Source organism: Microtus pennsylvanicus, chromosome 7 (genome assembly GCF_037038515.1).
Source record: "Microtus pennsylvanicus isolate mMicPen1 chromosome 7, mMicPen1.hap1, whole genome shotgun sequence".
In the NCBI taxonomy this organism is placed as follows: Eukaryota; Metazoa; Chordata; class Mammalia; order Rodentia; family Cricetidae; genus Microtus; species Microtus pennsylvanicus.
The window spans coordinates 94,762,171-94,780,939 of NC_134585.1; the positions used below are offsets into that span (position 1 = coordinate 94,762,171).

Genomic DNA, 18,769 nt, shown 5'->3' on the forward strand with positions numbered 1-18,769 from the left:
CCTTCCATTCAGTTCTTCAATAAAGCCAGTTTTATCAGTAGCCTGAATGTTGGCTGCTGAGCTTGAGCAAAGTAGATAAAAACTACCCCGTGTATTAGCAAATGTGGTATAACTACTCACATTTCAAGATGGTAGTGCTACTTCAGGTACTCTGACTCAGAACCAAGATCACCCTAAACCAACTGTTAATGATATTTCCGTTTAGTAAACAAAAGCAGCTTAAACAATTGATTCTGCAGAATGAAAATGAACCTTTGTGTTAGTTTTGTTTGTACAGAATTTGGAGCCACATAAACGTTCAATATCATTTTAAACTTTAGAACATGGGATGCCAGATGTCTTTGCAGCAGACTCCAAAGCACAAAAGGAAAGAGTCCATGTCCTTGCCCAGCAGATGGCACTCCTCTACTCCAGTGAAAGCAATAGCAACAGAGATAAAGATGCATTTCATAATTGGAGTGTCCTTCCTGCCTTCCATGCCCACAAAACCTCCTCTAGCTTCCATTCTAGACCTTACCTACACATTTAGGTCTTCAAGTGCCCATTAATGTCGTGTTGGCACTGTCTAGTTATTCTTTTGAGAACACTCTTTGTACTTCTGAGCAGGCAGCTCCTAGGGACAGGACTGGCAAAGTAGTTTTCAGGGCCTGTGTTAACACAAGGGGAGCTGATATCTGAGATGGCTTGGGGGGCAAAGCACTGCAGAAGGAGCAGGCCCGAGTTATGATCCCTAACCCCCACATAAAAACTTGGCATAGCGGTATACCTCTGTAATTCCAGTGCTGGGAGGGCAGTAGATACAGGAGGGTCCCCAGAGTTTTCTGACCTGCCAGTCACTGATGGATGAGCTCCAGCTTCAGTTAGAGATCCTGTTCCCCCACACTATGGTGGAGAAGAATAGGGAGTGATATTCAGTGTCAACTTCTGGCCTCCGTACACACCCAGGCACACACGTGTACGAGCAATCCCTTACATGACCGTGTACATGGACACACACTCACAAATGGAAGGAAAGTTGAGAATGAAAATACAAGGGCTCCTTGTTATTGAGAATCTCAAGAAAGTAACAGCAAGACATTAAAACAAACATAGGGCCTTTCTGAGCCAGAACAGGTTGTGAGCCCATGAAAGCAGCCATGTTTAACAACATACGTGATAGTTCTCTCTCCACCCCATGCTCTCTAACACCCCAGCACTCTCTCCCCCACAGCATAGTCCCAAATGGTTGCTCAAGAACGGGAGAGTACTGATTATTGTTAAGAAACAATAATATATATATATATATATATATATATATATATATATATATATATATAAAATGAAAGTTTAGAAACCCAGTCCAGTCACCTCATTTTAGAGTTGCCTGAACTAGATCCCAAAGAGATGAAGTGGCTTCTCACGTTCACACTAGTTAGCCTGGAACTGGGCTGGAACTAAGAGTTCTCATTGGCCAGGGTGAGGCTCGCTCACACACAGGCCCAGAGAGAGAGAGAGAGAGAGAGAGAGAGAGAGAGAGAGAGAGAGAGAGAGAGAGAGAGAGAACTGAAGAGACTTTCCATCTACTCAAAGGAAAGCTTCAATCCACATTTTGGTTCATTTTCTGTAGAATAAAACAGGATAGATATACATTTTTATTGTATATGGAGGGACCACTCAAGGTGTTTTATGTGGGAGACATCAATTCCATATGTGGGGAAAAATTAAAACTCAGTACACACGCAAATAAAATATTTAAGAAACAGCCATCAATGCATATACCGCGTGACTTTTTTTAATTTAAGGAAACACTACTTACAAAGCGTTGTGAGAACAATATTTATTTCCCTTTTAAATACCACTTCATATATATCTTTAGGAATATAAAGCAAACGAAGTCCTAACTCGCAGTTACATTTTAGGCATTGACAAGACTGGAAATTTGCTGGAGTTCAGGGAAGGATGAATCTGTCTCTCATTAACACGATGGAGAGAGAAGTCTGACCACAGTTCAGCTCTTCAGTGCTGCTCTGGGCTCCAAGAAGCTTGCTCATTCCCTCTTAAAGAACCGCTTGGCCTCGACTCCTTCATATATGTAGGTCTGAAAGATGGTGACCAACACAACAGGATATGTCATTAAGATAAAATCCCAAATTAAGAAAAGCAGTAATGTTCAAGGTTGTCATATATTTTCTTATATTTGATTGAAACACTTTATGAAGCTATAGCATAGAACCATTAAAATTACATTTTGGGTTGTAGACATTTATGTTTTTTGTTAAAATGCAAATTGCTGTATGTATATGTGTAAACTCTCTTCAGTAAATAGATATCTCTCACACACATATGAAACAAGAAACAGTTTACTTATTACAGCTGTGTCTTAGATGTTACTGCTGGGAAGAGACACCATAACCATGGCAACTCTTATAAAGGAAAACACTTAATTGGTGTTGGCTATCAGTTTGAGAGTTTCCATTATCATCATGGTGGGACATGAAGGCGTGTAGCAGATGTGGTGCTGGAGAAGTAGCTGAGAGTTTGACATCTTGATCCACAGACAACAGAAGTGGACCCTGATTGACATTGGACATAGCTTGAGCGTAGGAGACCTCAAACCCACCCCCATGCGACACACTTCCTCCAACAAGGTCATACATACTCCAACAAAGCCATACTTCCTAATAGTGTCAATCCCTGGTGGGGCCATTTTCTTTCAAAGCCTCCACAAGGAGTAACTAACAGTGACAAAATTCTTGTTCATAATTATTTTTGTCTTTGGAATGTAGTTATAAACCTTTCTTACAACTTACCTGGATTAGCTCATCACCAGAAACTTCACAGATATCAATCAGCTCCTTTCCATTGTCTACTCGTGTGAATTTTGCAGTAAGTTTATTTCCCTCAAGGCTCCAGGTCCCCTGCATCACAATAATAATGCAGTATTTATTTATTTATTTATTTATTTATTTATTTATTATATTATATTATATTATATTATATTATGGTCTTACATGTCTTTAATATGATTTCCAGTTTTACAGACCCACATTTTCACAGTGGCCCTATAGACGCTATGCAGTAATACATTGCCCTCATTTTACATGTGCAGCGACTGTGGAATGACAGAGCAGCTCCTCACAAGTCAGAAAGAGGACTGGCCCCGAGCTGCGGGAGCCAAGGCTGCCCTGGGAACTGTTAAGCACCACTCTGCTGACAATTGCTATGTGCCAAATTTTAGTGCAGATGAGAAAGGATTATCATTAGGGATAAAATATTCACAGCCATACTGTCATTGCAGGGCTGATGGCTCAGCTGGTGAGAGAACTCGTAGCCCAATCGTGAGGACCCGAATTCAAATCTCCAGAGTCCAGGTACAAAGTCAGGTGTGCCCACACACGCCTATGGCACCAGCGCTGCAGAGGCAGAGACAGGAGGATCATGGGGGCTTCATGGCCATCAGCCGACCTCCAGGGTCAGTGAGATGCCCTGTTTCAAAGAATAAGATATACAATGGGGGATGAGAGCACTTCATGTCCTCCTAAGGCCTCTTCCTCTGCAGTGGGCATGTATGGGCATGCGAACACACACACACACACACAGAGAGAGAGAGAGAGAGAGAGAGAGAGAGAGAGAGAGAGAGAGAGAGAGAGAGAGAGAGGTGCTGAAAACATACCTGACTAAAAAAAAAAAAACTCTGAGATTAAAAAAAAAATTCACTGTTTTTTTCTTTTGATTTTTCAAGGCAGGGTTTTTCTCTGTAGCCCTGGCCATCCTGGAACTCACTGTGTAGACCAGGCTGCCCTCAAACCCAGAGGTCCACCTGCCTCTGCCTCCCAAGTGCTGGAATTAATGTGCCACCAACAACCAGTAAAAGGGACGTTCTTTGTTTGTTTGGTTTTTTTTTTTTTACATTCTGACCAAAGAATCCCCTCCCTCCTCTCCTCCCAGTCCACCTCACTACACCTTGCCCCACCCCATCCATTCCTCCTCTGTTTCTACTCAGAAACGCGATTCCCATTGATATCAACCAAATGCGAGATATCAAGTTGCAGTGGACTAGGCACCTTCCCTCTTATGAAGGATAAAGCGACCCAGTACAAGGGGAAGAGTTACAAGAGCAGGCATAAGAGTCAGAGACAGCCCTGAGGAGTCCTACAAGAAGACAGAGCTACACAACTGTAACATACAGGCAGAAGGCCTAGGGCAGTCCCATGCAGATTACCTGCTTGTTAGTTCTGTCTGTGAGCCCCTATTATCCTAGGTTTGTTGATTCTGTAGGTTTTCTTGCAGTGTGGTGTGCTTGACTCCTCTGGCCCCTACAATCCTTTCCCCCACTCTTCCACAGAATTTCCTGAGCTTCCCCAAATGTTGGGCAAAAGGACCATTCATTCTTAATGACTTACCACGAGTTAGACTTTCACATTGGGATACTCACTTATTCACTAATTTTTTTAATTAATTTTTTGAGATATGGCCTAGACTGGCCGCAAACTCACTCTGTATATGAAAAGAAGCTTTGCTTTATGATCCTCATGACTGCAGTTTCTACGTCCTGGGATTACAGGCGTGTATGACCATGCCCAGTGTTTATGTAGTGCTGAAACACAACCCAGAGGTTGGTACTTGCTACACTCTCCTGAGTCAGCCTCATTCTTGGCTTCTAAGTGTATTGTCCAAGTATATTTATGAATAGTTACTGTGCTTGGATATCATAAACGTGCTTGTCGTCTCCTAGCATGAAGAGTTGAAAATACAGAACCTTCCCTTTCCTTGGGACTGACTATCACTGTACTTAGTCCATCTAAGAGAATTATTATAAATCTGATTGTTCAGCATCATGTTTTCCCAGATGCATATCCCAATAAAATATTATAGTTAAAGATTTTGCCAGTGACGTGTATAAAATAAAGCATGAAAAAACTTCATTGGCCTCTTCAATAAATGAAGGGGGTTGCATTAGTTGAACCATTCCATGAGATAAACTATTTTGTATTGATTTAAAAAAAATCAAGAATGCATTGCTTAAAAAAAAAAGGCTTACTTTGAGTTCAGTTCCATCTGCTAGAGTATAGTCAAAGTTGACACCGAGTTCAAACACAACATCAATGTTTCGAAACCTGCATGATTCTTTAATAATGAATTTGTTTCCTTCTTGTTTGATGGTCAGTTTCAAATTGTCATGCAATGCAAGCTTCCTCTTCACCACATTAATGCCTGTGAAAGGAGAGAGATTGGAGGGAACGAGGAATGAAAACGCCACAGAGAATGATTCCCTTTCTAAGTTTGTCTTGTTTGCTGATCTTTATTTTGTGGGTGGAGGAGAAAGAGCAAACAGTGTCATGTGTGCACAGCAACGCTGAGACACTTTGAGAGAAAGCCAAAGCTCTGGCAGATCCGGAGAAAGGGTTCGAGCAGCTTTTCCAAACTAAGAAAATGTAAATTGTAAACGGAGACTGCACTTTGGTTTCCCCACCACCCCGACCTGAATAATCACACAGAAAATATATTAATTACAGCACTGCTTGGCCTGTTAGCTCAGGATTCTTATTAACTAACTCTTACATGGTAAATTACCCCATTCTTATTAATCTGTGGATCACCATGAGGCTGTGACTTACTGGTAAGGTTCAGGCGTTCCAGGGGTCTTTCTCCTTCAGCAGCTACGCAGATGCCCCCTGATTCCACCTACTCTCTCTCTCTCTGTTCTGATTTCCTGCCTGGCTTTACTATGCTAAGCCATTGGCTGAAATAGCTTTATTCATCAATCAATAAAAGCAACACATATACAGAAGGACTTTCCACATCAGTAAATGAAGCAACAAAATGTAGCTCCTTAGCCCCGAGTAATTTTAACAAGACTAACAAACTCTGTGCTTCAGTGTTCAGTCAAATTTCAACTAGGTTGAATGGAGAATTAAATAATTATTAAATAATATATATTCATATATTAAAGAAACACAAGTTCAGTTCTAGATATTTTAAATTTTTCAATGCTACTTTGCTTTCAAAATAGATTTTGTTGTTGCTGTTTGAAACTGGGTCTAGGTACATAACCCAGGTGGGCCCCAAACTTGCTACATAACCCAGGCTAGTTTTTAACTTATATACAATGCTCTCATTTCACTCCTGAAGTGGTAATATCAAGGCATATAGCACCATGTATTGCTTGCTTCATAATTGTATTTATTTTTGTGGCATTTCTGTTTGGCCCAAACCAGAAAATTAGAGGCTTTATGATTAAATTCATTATAAATTGAATGTACAAATTTTATAAACTTAAATTTGAAATCCCTAAGTATGAGACATAATTTATGCAAATTTTATTTGGGGAAATGACTTTTTGCCCAATTTGTAGTGTAGATTGCCAGAATATTAGCTAGACATTTATAATATAGTCAAATTAGACCTTACTAAAGTAAACAGCTTTTTATGGTTATTACTAAAGTTAGATAATTTAGAGAAGAGAATTGTATGTAGTTTAGTCAAACTGAGTTTTGATAAAATTGTTCTCTTACTTTATTAAAAGTTCCTTGTTTTCTTGCCTCCTATAATCCAGTGTTATTCTAAACTCTGGAAATTATCATAACTCACTAGAATTTTCTTTCTTCAGTTTTCAGTTGCATAGGTGCAACAGGAGAGGAAAGAAAACACAGGGACTCTAACACTTGCCCTAGGGAGACAAGATGTCCTTCCTAAAGCAGGAAGCGTGGATGCGGATTTCCTGGCTCTGCACCATCGCACCTGAAGCCTTACATCACTGGGCATTCTCCACCACACACAGGAGAAAGCAAACACTGAGCCGCCCAGGTAGGCAGTGCTTACCCATTTTCTCCATGAACTTTTCATAGTTCTCATTCCGGTCTACTTTCCAACTGCCGTCAAATGCCATGGCCTCAGCTGTGTATTCCTCTGGGAAAGCAGAGATTCAGTCCTGTCCACAAGAGAGAATTTATCCTATTTCTTATCTTTGAACCAATTCATAGTATGATGTGGAAGTTTAAAGTTCAAGAGATTACATGCCATGCCCCTTTACTTTCTCTTCGTATGTTTTCTTTGAATCTACATCTGTGATTGAGCCGAAATAAAATTTGATAATCATACCTAATCTGTCTCCAATTACACATGTGGGCATTTATATTTCAAGAACTGGGAACCATGGTGGCACAACCTTTAATCCCTGTCCTCGGGAGGCAGAGGTAGGTGGAGTTCGAGGCCAGCCTGGTCTACAGAGGGAGTTCCAGGACAGCCACTGTCTTGAAAGACCAAGAGAGAGAGAGAAAAAGGAGGGGGGGAGTTAGGGTTGGGGGTGGTAGAACACACCTTCAATCCCAGCCCTCGGGAGGCAGAGGCAGGCAGATCTTTATGAGTTCTAGCCTGGTCTACATAGAGAGTTCCACTCCAGCCAAAAACCAAACAACAAAAATGAATTAGACAAAAAAAAAAAAACCCTAGATAATTTTCTATTTACAAATTCAAAGTGCACACTCTATAATAGTATTATAATTTGTAGCATACATCAAACAATGGGACATGAGACTTAATAGCCCAAACCTTTCCCAGTAGCAGTTGCCTTAGGAAACTATGTGAAATGCAATTGAAAATTTAAAGTTTGAATGATTATTGGAACTAAAAAGTGTGTTTTCACTTTTCTTTGTTCCTAAGATTATTTGAGAGGAAATTAACCTAAAATTGAATCTATTAACTATTTGCCCAAATACTGCCATTATCATATTCTGGAACAGTGTCATTACCCTGAGAAGGAACTGAGCACAAGTTAAGTTAAGCCATGGATTTTCATTTCCCTATTCTTAGACCATTAAGTTCTCATCCACTTTCTACATCTAAGGACGTTTCACACAAATAGAATTATGTAACAGTGGCCATTTTTATGTTTATATCTGAAAAGTGAAAACTGAATGTGTTTTCAGTGTTTGCAGATCAGTTCTTTATTCTTTTGAACATTTTATTCTTGATTACCATGAGTAAATTATACAAATTAAGAAATTCAGCATGGCATTTCAATCATGCATTATCAAATTCAGTTTTCTTCCCTCCCTCCTCCCATGCCAACTTCCAGTAAAATACTAAGCTCAATGCTTATTAGTTAAAATTAAGTTTTCCAGTATGCCTTTTTTTGTGGTGTTGTATTTAAGGTAAGCAGTATTTTAAAAGTAACTGGTCCCAAAAATTTCATAGGGAGTGGCACTATTAGGAGGTGTGGCTTGGTTGGAGTGCATATGACCTTGTGGGAGGAAGTGTGTCACTGGGAGGGTGGGGTTTGAGGTTTACTAATCTCAGAATAATGCCAAGTGTCTCTCAGTCTATTTTCCGTGCCCTGCATATCGAGATGTAGCTAGTACCACCTCTGCCTGAATGCTGCCATGTTTCCCACCATGATGATAATGGACTGAACCTCTGAAACTGTAAGTCAGCCACCCAAATTAAGTGTTTTCTTTATAAGAGTTGCCACAGTTATGGTGTCTCTTCACAACAATAAAAAACTCTAAGTCAGAAGTTGGTATCAGGGACTGGGGTGTTGCTGTGCTAGGCCTGACAATGCATTTGTTTGAAGGAATATGGACCATGGGACTTCAGATGGGAAAGGCACTTGAGCACTTTAAGAGCTGTTTGAGGAGACATACTAGTAGGAGCATGGAAGACAGTGGTGCTAAATGTGATTTGATGAACTGTGGGGGACTTGCTCAAGACGCTGCAGAGGAGAGTACTAGTATCTTCCTAGAAATATTTTCTGGGATATTTTGGTGGAGAAAATGGCTGTCTTCTGCTCTTGTCCAAAGAGTTTTGGATGAATTCTGGGGACAGAAGAAATCTCAAAACAGCCTAGTATAGACTCCATCAATTGGTTACTAGTGTTCATTCTTGTAAAGATTTATAAAGAAAAGAAGCAAACTGAGCAGGGAGAATTACAAGATCAAAGTTTTGAGGAGAAAAGGAGCACCAGAAAGGAAAATGGAGCTAAGTCTTGTGTTCAAGGAAATAAACAGATTAAGAAATGGAATACAAGGAGTGGTGATGATCCCATCCAACTAACTTTACAACTTGTGAAAAGGAATTAAAGAAAAGCTTAGATCCAGATGTGGCAGTGCATACCTTTAATCCCCACATTGGAAAGGCTGGAAGATCTCTGAGTTAGAGGCCAGCCTGGTCTCCAGATCCAGTTTCAGGGCAGACAAATGTAGGCAGTAAAGGACAGAAAGACAGTAAAGATATAATTGAGTAAGGGGGTTATTTTTGAACCACAGTAAGCAGCAGAACTTGGCAGCTTTGGCAACATGGTTCTGACTTTAAGTTAAGAATAGAAGAAACAGGTTATGGAATTTGCCTCTGTGACTAAAGAAAGCTGCTAAGGCCAGGCATATGTCAGGCATGTCTGTGAATGAAGGCTAGTAGAGAGGCCATTGTGAGAAGCTGTGATGTTGAAACCTGAATTGCCTTGGAGACTCCAAAATGTGAGAGATGCCAGAGTCGTGGGATACCTGCCAAGGAGAGCTGCTAACAGAGAGAGTAGAACCAGCCCAAGAGAAAGAAGAGTGTTGTGGTCAACGAAGTTGAACAGAGTTGGGGATTTAAAGAGTACTTTGACATGGAGATGCAGAGTTTAGAATTTTCCCAGCTGGGTTTCAGTCTCACTTTGGCTCAGTATTTTCTCAGTATGTTCCCTTTCCTATGTTTTAGAATGGTAGTGAATATCCTGTCTTGTTATATGTTGGAACTATGTGATCTGTTTTTTACTATGATTTTATATGGGATTACAATTAAGACATTGCATGAAAGAACTTTGAATTTTGGACTTTTAAACATTGTTGAGACTGTTAGACTATGGGAACTTAGTCCGACTTGAAGTTGGACTAAATGCAGCTTGCATTTTGATATTGTTACAAGCTCATAGGGGACAGGGAGTGGAATGAGGTAGTTTGAATGCAATCGGCCCCCATAATCTCATAGGGAGTGACACTATTAGGAGGTGTGACTTTGTTGAAGTTTGTCCTTGTTGGAGGAAGTGTGACACTGTGGGGGCAGGGATTGAGGTTTCCTGTGCTCAGGATACTGCAGAGTGTCTCAGTCTACCTACTATGGCCTGCATGTCAAGATGTAGCCAGTACCACATTTACCTGCATACCTCCCGGATCTTCTTCATAATGGCAATAATGGACTGAACCTCTGAAACTGTAAGTGAATGACCCCAAATACATGTTTGCTTTATGAGAGTTGCTGTGGTCATGGTGTCTCTTCATAGCAATAGAAAACCCTAACTAAGACAGTATCCCTGACTTCAGGGACACCTTCCAACACCGTGAGAGTCCTAAGATGACTTTTCGTCTTGAAGACTGGTAGACAACTAAGCAAAGTCTCAGGAGGTAGAAATCTCTCTGGATCATCACAAATCTCTCAGGATCAGGGTTTACCATTTGCCATGTGGAGAGAGAACAAAAGCCAGATATTATGGATGCTATTAAACAAGATGGTTTTTCTCACTTTCTGTTCCAAAGTAAATAGATGTCATAAACCATATGACTTCTGATTCAGAAGCCATAGCCCAGTATAGCAGGGGGAGGGACAAGTATGAGAGAACAACCAGCAGTCTACGTCTGTCCCACCCCCTTTTTTTGCTGCTGTTTCCAGCTTAGGAGACCTGTGCTGGAAAAGGAAACACTTGGAGCAGGAAGCAGGAAGCAGGAAGCCTTGTTGTTAATGGGTCTTAAGATGTTAATGACTGACAAGATACTATTACTATGAATGAGTGTGCTCAGGGAACCTCTCATTAACTCAACAACAGCAGAGAAGCAGGGCATTCTGCTAAGAATTCTAACCACATCAGAGAAGAGGATTCCGACAACTCCTAATATTGCACAGAGCAACAGAATCACAGTTTAGAATTTTGATTTGTTGTCCATTGGGCCCCAGGTTTTATGAAGCTGTGCTGTATTTGTTCTTATTTAATGAAACACATTAGAAAGAAAACTGCCCTCTACTAGATTCATTCTTTCACTTTGAAAGAAGAAAATGTCAGAACACAAGCAAGGATGGGGAAGATTCTAATAATGGAAAGTTCTTCTCATTCATAGCCTCAGATGTAATAAAAATCAGCTGTGTCACCTTGGTGTTCTCAAAGACAATGAAACCTTACCATCTCCAAGTCATCAAAAACCTAGCATACTTTTAATGTGGAAGGAAACTTAAAAGTTCATGATGATTCTACAAGGTGTGTCTAATCTGAGGCCCATGTGCTTGTTCCAGGATAGTTATGAATGCCTCCCTCTTTACGAATGTAAACTTACTTAAAATATTAACGGGGTTGTTTTTTACAATCTTTTTGAAAAGTGGACAGCTCAGTTTCCATCATGAACTTTATAAATAACATCATGTAGTCATTGTTACCATGTCAGATTATAGGCCTAGGTGCCGAACCCTGCAAAACAGCAACTCAGGCAATACACTTACAGAGATTCATGGATTTAGAAACCTATGTATGGATGGTGGTGGCTGCTGAGGGAGGAAGAGTCACTGTCCTTTGGGGACTTGATAGTAGCTTAACATACTCTAATATGTAGACTTATATCCTTGGGAACCCTAGTTAGGGTTTCCATTGCTGAGAAGAGATAGCATGACCACAGCAACACTTATAAACAAAAATATTTAATTGGGGCTGGCTTACAGTTCAGAGGTTTAGTCCATTGTAGTCATGGCAGTAAGCATGGCACCGTGGAGACAGAAATGGTGCCGGAGAAGGAACTGAGAGTTCTACATCTTGATTCATAGGTCTGTATTCTACACTGATTAAGCATACAATCACCATCCCCCCCACACACACATACACAGTGACACACTTCCTCCAACCAGGCCACACCTACTCCAACAAGGCAATACCTCCTAATAGTGCAGGTCCTAGGGTCCAAGCATTCAAACACATGAGTCTATAGGGCCATGCCTATTCAAATCAAAACAACAGGTATATGGGTAACCTATTGTCAAATCCGCGAAGGACAGTGACTTTCCCTCCCTCAGCAGCCACTGCCACCCGTAGGCTTCTAAACCCACGAATCTCTTTAAGTGTGTGAAGCCAATGCCAATACCTCTACTCACTTTACTTTTTCACGAAGAAAATTCATATTCATATTTTAGGTGTTTATTAGAAAGTTATTTTGGAATACTGTGGCTGGCACAGGTGACGCCTTGGGGCTGGTGTGCCTTGGATGTGCTAGGCAAGGAATAAGTGTTGTCTGATCAGGCACGTTTCCACTCTGATCTCAAGGCCACTGAAGTAGCACATAGCTCAAGGATGAGGCCTGAAAGGCAGGCTCTGGAGTGCTTTCTTGCCATTGCTCACCTAATCTTGTTTTCACACTAGGACTCCCCCCTTTGTCTGTGGTCACCTTAAACTACTGAGAGGAGGAAAATACCCGGATGTAAGAGAACACTGCTTGGATTCACACACACTGCTAACAGATGGGCATATTATACTTGACCATCCATTTACGAGCTTGGAAAACCCATTGTATTGTAGCATCACCAAATGTTTAAGTGCCCTCTTATTTTACAACACTATACTTCTCCAGTTCCCTCTCCATACAGCTAATCCACTCTTACCACTTACTAGATTCTATCTAGAAAAAAGAATTACGTAAGACCTGTGGGCAGGACATTTACCTCGAAGACTTTTCCTGTTGGTAATACTGAGCTTATTATGCTTAGGGTGGACCTGGCCTGTTTGTTTCCTGTTCTTACAGACTCTAAGATTTAGCATCTTTGGGTTTGGGGAAGTGAAGGATGCGGCTGTGGATGCTATGGATATTATGGATTCAGCTACCTTCCCTTGGCTCTGCAGACCTCATCCCCCTGAGAGAGTGGTCTGAAAGAAGCAGCCATTAGCAAAAGCTGGCGCTGATGCATGCCTATGTCTCCAAAGGAAAGCAGAAGCCTCATTCTCCAGCACTGTTTATATCAACTGCTTTTACAGCCAATCTCCACGCCTTACTATGTAATTCCAGGGTGTTCCATGGTCTGACTGCCCTACTGAGCCAAGAGTTCAGAGTCTGATATCCCTCCTTCAGCTGGGTATAAAGGTCACAGTATAGTCCAAAAGACTAGGAGGAGATTCATGATAAGGAGCAAATATTTTATCATGGTATCCAGAGGTCATCAACAAGGGAAAGAGATGTCCTGAGCTTATCTCAGAGGACTGACCCTCAGACACTCACAGAAATCCCCTTTCTCCCATTAAATGATGGGAAAGAACATTTCTGGGTCATTTTGTTGACTATGTCATAAAAATTAGAAGGGCATAGTGAGGTATAGTATTTAACCTCAGAATTTATAAATTCTGTTTTTTATCCCAAGTTGTTTAGCTTTTTCATATCAAAGACCAACATATATGTGGAAAGGAGATTGAATAAAGATAAGCGCTGGGGGTGGTGCCTGAGCCTGCTGTCCCGGGGGACAGTGGGTGCTACTTATGTCTGGAAATTCTGGATCAGCCACAACATCTGGGGTAAACCACCCTTTGGTTTAGCTCATCTCCATGGGAGCTCAACCTTTGAGACAGTTGGCCAATCAGAGGTTGTAATTTGCTCCCACTCTCTCCACCCTTGGTCAGAATTTGCCCCTTAAATAATGTCTCTGTTGAGGGTATTGATTTCAATGGAACCAATTTGAAGGGAAAATGTTTCCTTATTGATTTTAATTGTCCTTTCCCTGTTTATTCATCTATCAATTAATTAATCCCTTCCCTAATTATAAGTCAAATGCAATTTACGAAGATTAACTGAAATGCAAATGTTTTCTTTAATCTTTCTTGTATTGTGTATGTACATGTGTGTATTTTGTGTGTACATGGGTTTGTGCATCCTTGTGTGTATGAATGTAAGCACACGTATGCCACAATACGTGTTGTGAGTCAAAGGACAGCCTTATGTATGATCCTTACCTTCCACCTTGCATAACAGAGTCTCTTGTTCTGCAATGTGTAAGTCAGGCTAGCTGGCCCATGAGCATCCCCATATTCTCCAGTTAACACCTTCCATTCTACTATAAGCGTCAAGGGATTGCACATGTGTGCTACTGGGCTTGACTTTGTTCTGGGCACTTGAACTCGGTTCTTCACATTTGCAAGGCAAGCTCACTGAGCTATTGTTAATCTTACTAGGCAAGAATGAGCCTGCCACCAGAATTTTGAAACAAGCTTTTAGTGACTACAAAATGACACTAAAAATGGACTCTAACTGAATTTATAGACCTGGATGTAGGTTTCTGGTTCAGCAATGAGCAGAGCTGTAAAACTGCTTCAGTAGCTTTCCTGTGCTTTACCATTGCCAGGTAAGCTAGCAGTTGCCCTCACAGTTTTCTTTTCACAAAGTGACTCTTCCCTCAGGATAAAGGGTCTTCCCATGAAGACAGAGAGCCCTAATTAGGTTTCAGTTGCTGTGATGAAGACCATGACCAAAAGCAACTTGGACAGTGTCTTAGGGTTGTTCTTGCTGTGAAGAGACACCATGACCACAGCAACTCTTATAAAGAAAACATTTAATTGGAGTGACTCACTTACAATTTCATAGGTTCAGTTTATTATCACCGTGATGGTGACATGGAGGTGTGCAGGCAGATGTGGTACTGGAGAGATACCCAAGAGTCCTATGTCTTACAGGCAGCAGGAAGTCTACTGAGATACTGGGTGGTATCCTGAGCATAAGTAACCTCAAAGCCTGCCCCCACAGTGACATACTTCCTCTCACAAGGCCATACCCAATCCAAAAATGTCACCCCCCAATAGTGCCACTCGCTATGAGATTACTGGGGTCAGCTACATTCAAACTACCCCATTCCATTCCCTGAACCCCATGAGCTTGCAACAATGTCATAATGCAAAATGAATTTATTTAGTCCAACTTCAAAGGTCCCCATAGTCTAATAGCCTTGACAATGTTTAAAAGTACAAAGTTCAAAAAGAAAAAGAAAAAAGAAAAAAAAGTACAAAGTTCAAAGTCTCTTTCAAGATTCATGCCATCTCTTAACTGTAATCCCCTAAAAATAAAAATAAAAAAAACAGATCACATACTTCCAACATATAGTAACACAGGGTATACACTACCATTTCAAAACATAGGAAAGGGAACATAGTGAGGAAATATTGGAACAAAGCAAGACTAAAACATAGCTGGGCAAACTCCAAACTCTGTATGTCCATGTCTGATGTCAAAATGCTCTTTAAATCTCCAACTCTGTTCAGCTTTGTTAACTGCAATACACTTCTTCTCTAGGGCTGGTTCTACTCCCTGTTAGCAGCTCTCCTTGGCAGGTGTCACTCTATTCTGACATCTCTAACATCTTGGGGTCTCCAAGGCAACCTAGGTTTCAAAGTCACAGCTTCATGCAATGGCCTTTCTACTAGGCCTTCATTCACAGACATGTCCAGCATACGCCTGGCCTCAGCAGCTTTCTTCACTTGCACAGGCAAATTCCATACCTGTTTCTTCTATTCTTAACTCTAAGCCAAAATCATGTGGCCAAAGCTGCCAAGTTCTGCTGCTTACTGGGGCTGGAACTTCTTCAATTATGTCTTCACTGGCTTTCTGTCCTTCACTGCCTAAGCTTAGCTCTCCTGAAATTGGATCTGTAGACCAGGCTGGCCAGACCAGATCTGCTAGCCTCTGCCTTCCCAGTGTGGGGATTAAGGGCATGGACTACCACATCTGGAGCTCAGCTTCTCTTTAATTCCTTTTCACAAGTTGTAAACTTAGCTGGGTTCCCTCCCTGGATTCCATTTCTTAATCTGTTTATTTCCTTGAACACAGGATTTAGGTCCATTTTTCCGCCTGGTGCTTCTTTTCCTTTCAATTTGCACCGTTTGTATTCATACTTGCTCAGCCTGTTCTTTTTCATTGTAAATCTTCATTAGAGTGAACATTATTAACCCCAAGTCAGAGTCCATACTAGGTTGTTTTGAGATATCCTCTGCCAGGAATTAATCCCAAACTCTTCACTTTAGTCTCAGTCAGACTGCTCAAACAAGGCAAGAACAGTCACATTCTTTACCAAAATATTACAAGAATGATCTCTAGGCAGCATACTAAAGTTCTCCTCCAGATGTCCTTGAACCAGGCCCCCACAGTTCAAATCATATTCAGCATCACTATCTTCTATGTTCCTGCTAGCATGGCCCTTAAGCAGGGCTTAAAGCATCCACTGCTTTCCTAACCCAAGCTTCCTAAGTTGAGATTCTTCCAGACAGAAGCATGGCCGGGCTTATTACAGCAACACCCCACTCCTGGTACCAATTTTGTCTTGGAGTTTTATTGGTGGTAAAGACCATGTTAATCTTGGCCATGTTAATTCTTTTAAGGGAACCATTTAATTGGGCTAGCTTATACTTTAAAAATTTCTATTACATAAGTAACCCCAAAAATTCTAACAGGGAACCCCTACAACTGATAAGCCCCTTCCTTGAAGTGGATACAAGATTAAATAAAAAATATTAGTAGCCTCCCTGTAAACCCCTTGAGGAACAGGAGTGGCCAGGCCCCTCACCTGAAGACCTCCAACTGCCAGGTTTCACGCACAAAACACTCCAACTGCCCTAACAGCTGGACCCAGCACCACCCTACAGTGTAAAATGTTCAAACTCTGGAATTGAAATCCTACCAAAATATCCCACCTTGGAAAGCCTCGCCCTGAAAGGTTCCCCTCCCCCTACAACACAGAAGAAACTCTATATAAGCTCCACCTTCTTCTCAGTTCCCTGCTGTGCCCAAGCAGAGGTAACCACCCTCCTGATTTTTTTTACCCTCAACACATCACTTGTGCCAAGTTTATTATGAGGTGTGACTTTGTGTTATTCCTTGGCTCCCCGCTGCTAGGATACCTTTCATTCTGAACTATAACACTTACATTTGGTGCTAAAGCCTGGATAGGCTCTCCTAGTGTCTGTTTTTCCTCTGAGGCCTAAGATGCCCTGGGACCCTACCCCTCACTCCCAGTCCACCTGCAACACTCACCTTCCGGCTCGCCAATCCTTCAGCCCTCCATCCACCAGCAAGAATTATGTAAATTTCCCCTTTGGTCAATGTAAATGTTTCCCTGAGTTCATGGAAGTAACCATTGAGTGTCTGGAACGGCTCTGGCACTCTTGGAGTTGGATGTGTGCCCAGTCAAGCCCTTTATGACTACAGATGGCCCTCTCCACCTGACCTCATTCCCCCACCCTTGGAGATGCAATCCTGCAGTTTCCTTAGGACCAGCCAGGCTATTGTGCCTTCTCCTGCCCTCTTCTCCTGTCTTCTCTTAGGAGCTGCCTCTAACCACACAGCTTCTTAGGTCCTCGTGGCTTTTGTGACTTTGTTTTCCAACCCATTCCCATGGATGAGAACCCCCTCCTAGAGCTCTGTTTTTTGTCCTCATCTTCTGGCCTCTACAAAAGCCCTGGTACGAGGCACTGAGTCTCTCCTCTGGCTTAGCCAGGCTAAGCCCTGACCCCATTGACTGTATTAATGAGCCACTGAATGATTGGTCCTTATTGGGTCCACCCTGTGTTCATGGGATGCAGGCGACTACAGGCTGTAGCGACATTTTCCTTGCCCTCTCTCATCCTTGGAAATGGAGTCTTCCATATACTCTCACGCCCTCTCGAGATGCCTCTTAGAAAACCTCCATCCTTTCCATCTGACACCCCACCTGAAGTTACTTTTGCAATTGAGTTTGGCCTCAATGTGCCTTAGATAATCAATACAAAGTGTTGACTTGTGGCACCTTAGATCCTAACATTTTAGGGGGCCTTTATGTAACTGCCAGCTATCTGGAAAATGGAAAGAGGTTCTCTATTCCCAATTTCTTTTTTCTCCACGTCAAGTCTTGTTTATTCTTATATAGTCTTCCTTCCCGTGATGTAATTGTCTGTCTTTTAAGTTACCAAATGATGAATCTGGAAATTTGCTGCAAAGTGGTAGGCAGGATCCAAACCTAGTAGAAGAGAGAGAAAGCAAAGGCGTAGGCCAGCTGCAATGTGCACACACATGAGCTGTGCACACACACGAACCGTGCACACACACGAACCGTGCACACACACGAACCGTGCACACACACGAACCGTGCACACACAGGAGCCGTGCACACACACGAACCGTGCACACACACGAACCGTGCACACACACGAGCTGTGCACACACATTATACACACTCTCATCACTGGCTCATGTGTGTCTCAGCTCCCTTCTGCAGCGCCCTCCTTCTCTAGCCAGAGCTCACAAACTTCATGTCTCTAATCCATGTTTGTTCCCAGCTTACCGGAGTCAGTTTTACAGGGATTTGGGCGTCTTGTAGGTGTGAGTGGCATCAAACTGTTGTTTTATGCTGTCCAACTTCAATTAAAAATGGCTCTAGAGTTGGGATACGGCTCCCTATTCCCTAGACCCAAACATACTTGTTTAATAGTTTCTTTCAAAATCTCTGTCACATATCAGGAAAGCCACGTGACTATGTGACGGAGAAAGGAGAGCAAAACAAAATAGAAGTCTCCGATAGGCGCTATTGCTATTCATCTCATACTCTTTTGGTTTAGGTTTAACTCTCTAAAACCTTTGCTTAGGTATAAATCTTACCTCAAGGTCTATAGAATTGTGCAAACTGTCTGTACCTCAAGATTTGTAAGCCCATGGGGTATGATTAAAACAATGTAAAATCCGTAACAAAGGGAATAACTTAAAACTCATAACATCAGGGTGATGGTTAAAAATCTACACATAGGTAATCTTAAAAAGAACGTGGTTTGCTGCCACCTTAG

The 18,769-nt window shown here is 41.7% G+C and overlaps 1 protein-coding gene across 2 annotated transcripts; it reads right to left on the reverse strand.

Annotated features, from left to right (window-relative positions):
* Positions 1-1,772: 1,772 nt before the first annotated feature.
* LOC142853838 (fatty acid-binding protein, intestinal-like) lies at positions 1,773-17,072 on the reverse strand. Of its 2 annotated transcripts, none has more exons than XM_075979000.1 (5): positions 16,989-17,072; positions 6,802-6,910; positions 5,021-5,193; positions 2,790-2,897; positions 1,773-2,077 (listed from the first exon to the last, which is right to left on the reverse strand). In XM_075979000.1, the coding sequence occupies exons 2-5, from the start codon at positions 6,866-6,868 to the stop codon at positions 2,027-2,029; spliced, it is 399 nt and encodes a 132-aa protein (XP_075835115.1). In that variant the 5' UTR covers positions 6,869-6,910; positions 16,989-17,072; the 3' UTR covers positions 1,773-2,026. The 2 variants fall into 2 exon arrangements, with proteins under 2 accessions (XP_075835115.1, XP_075835116.1); XM_075979001.1 differs by having other exon boundaries at positions 16,985-17,006.
* Positions 17,073-18,769: the final 1,697 nt, after the last annotated feature.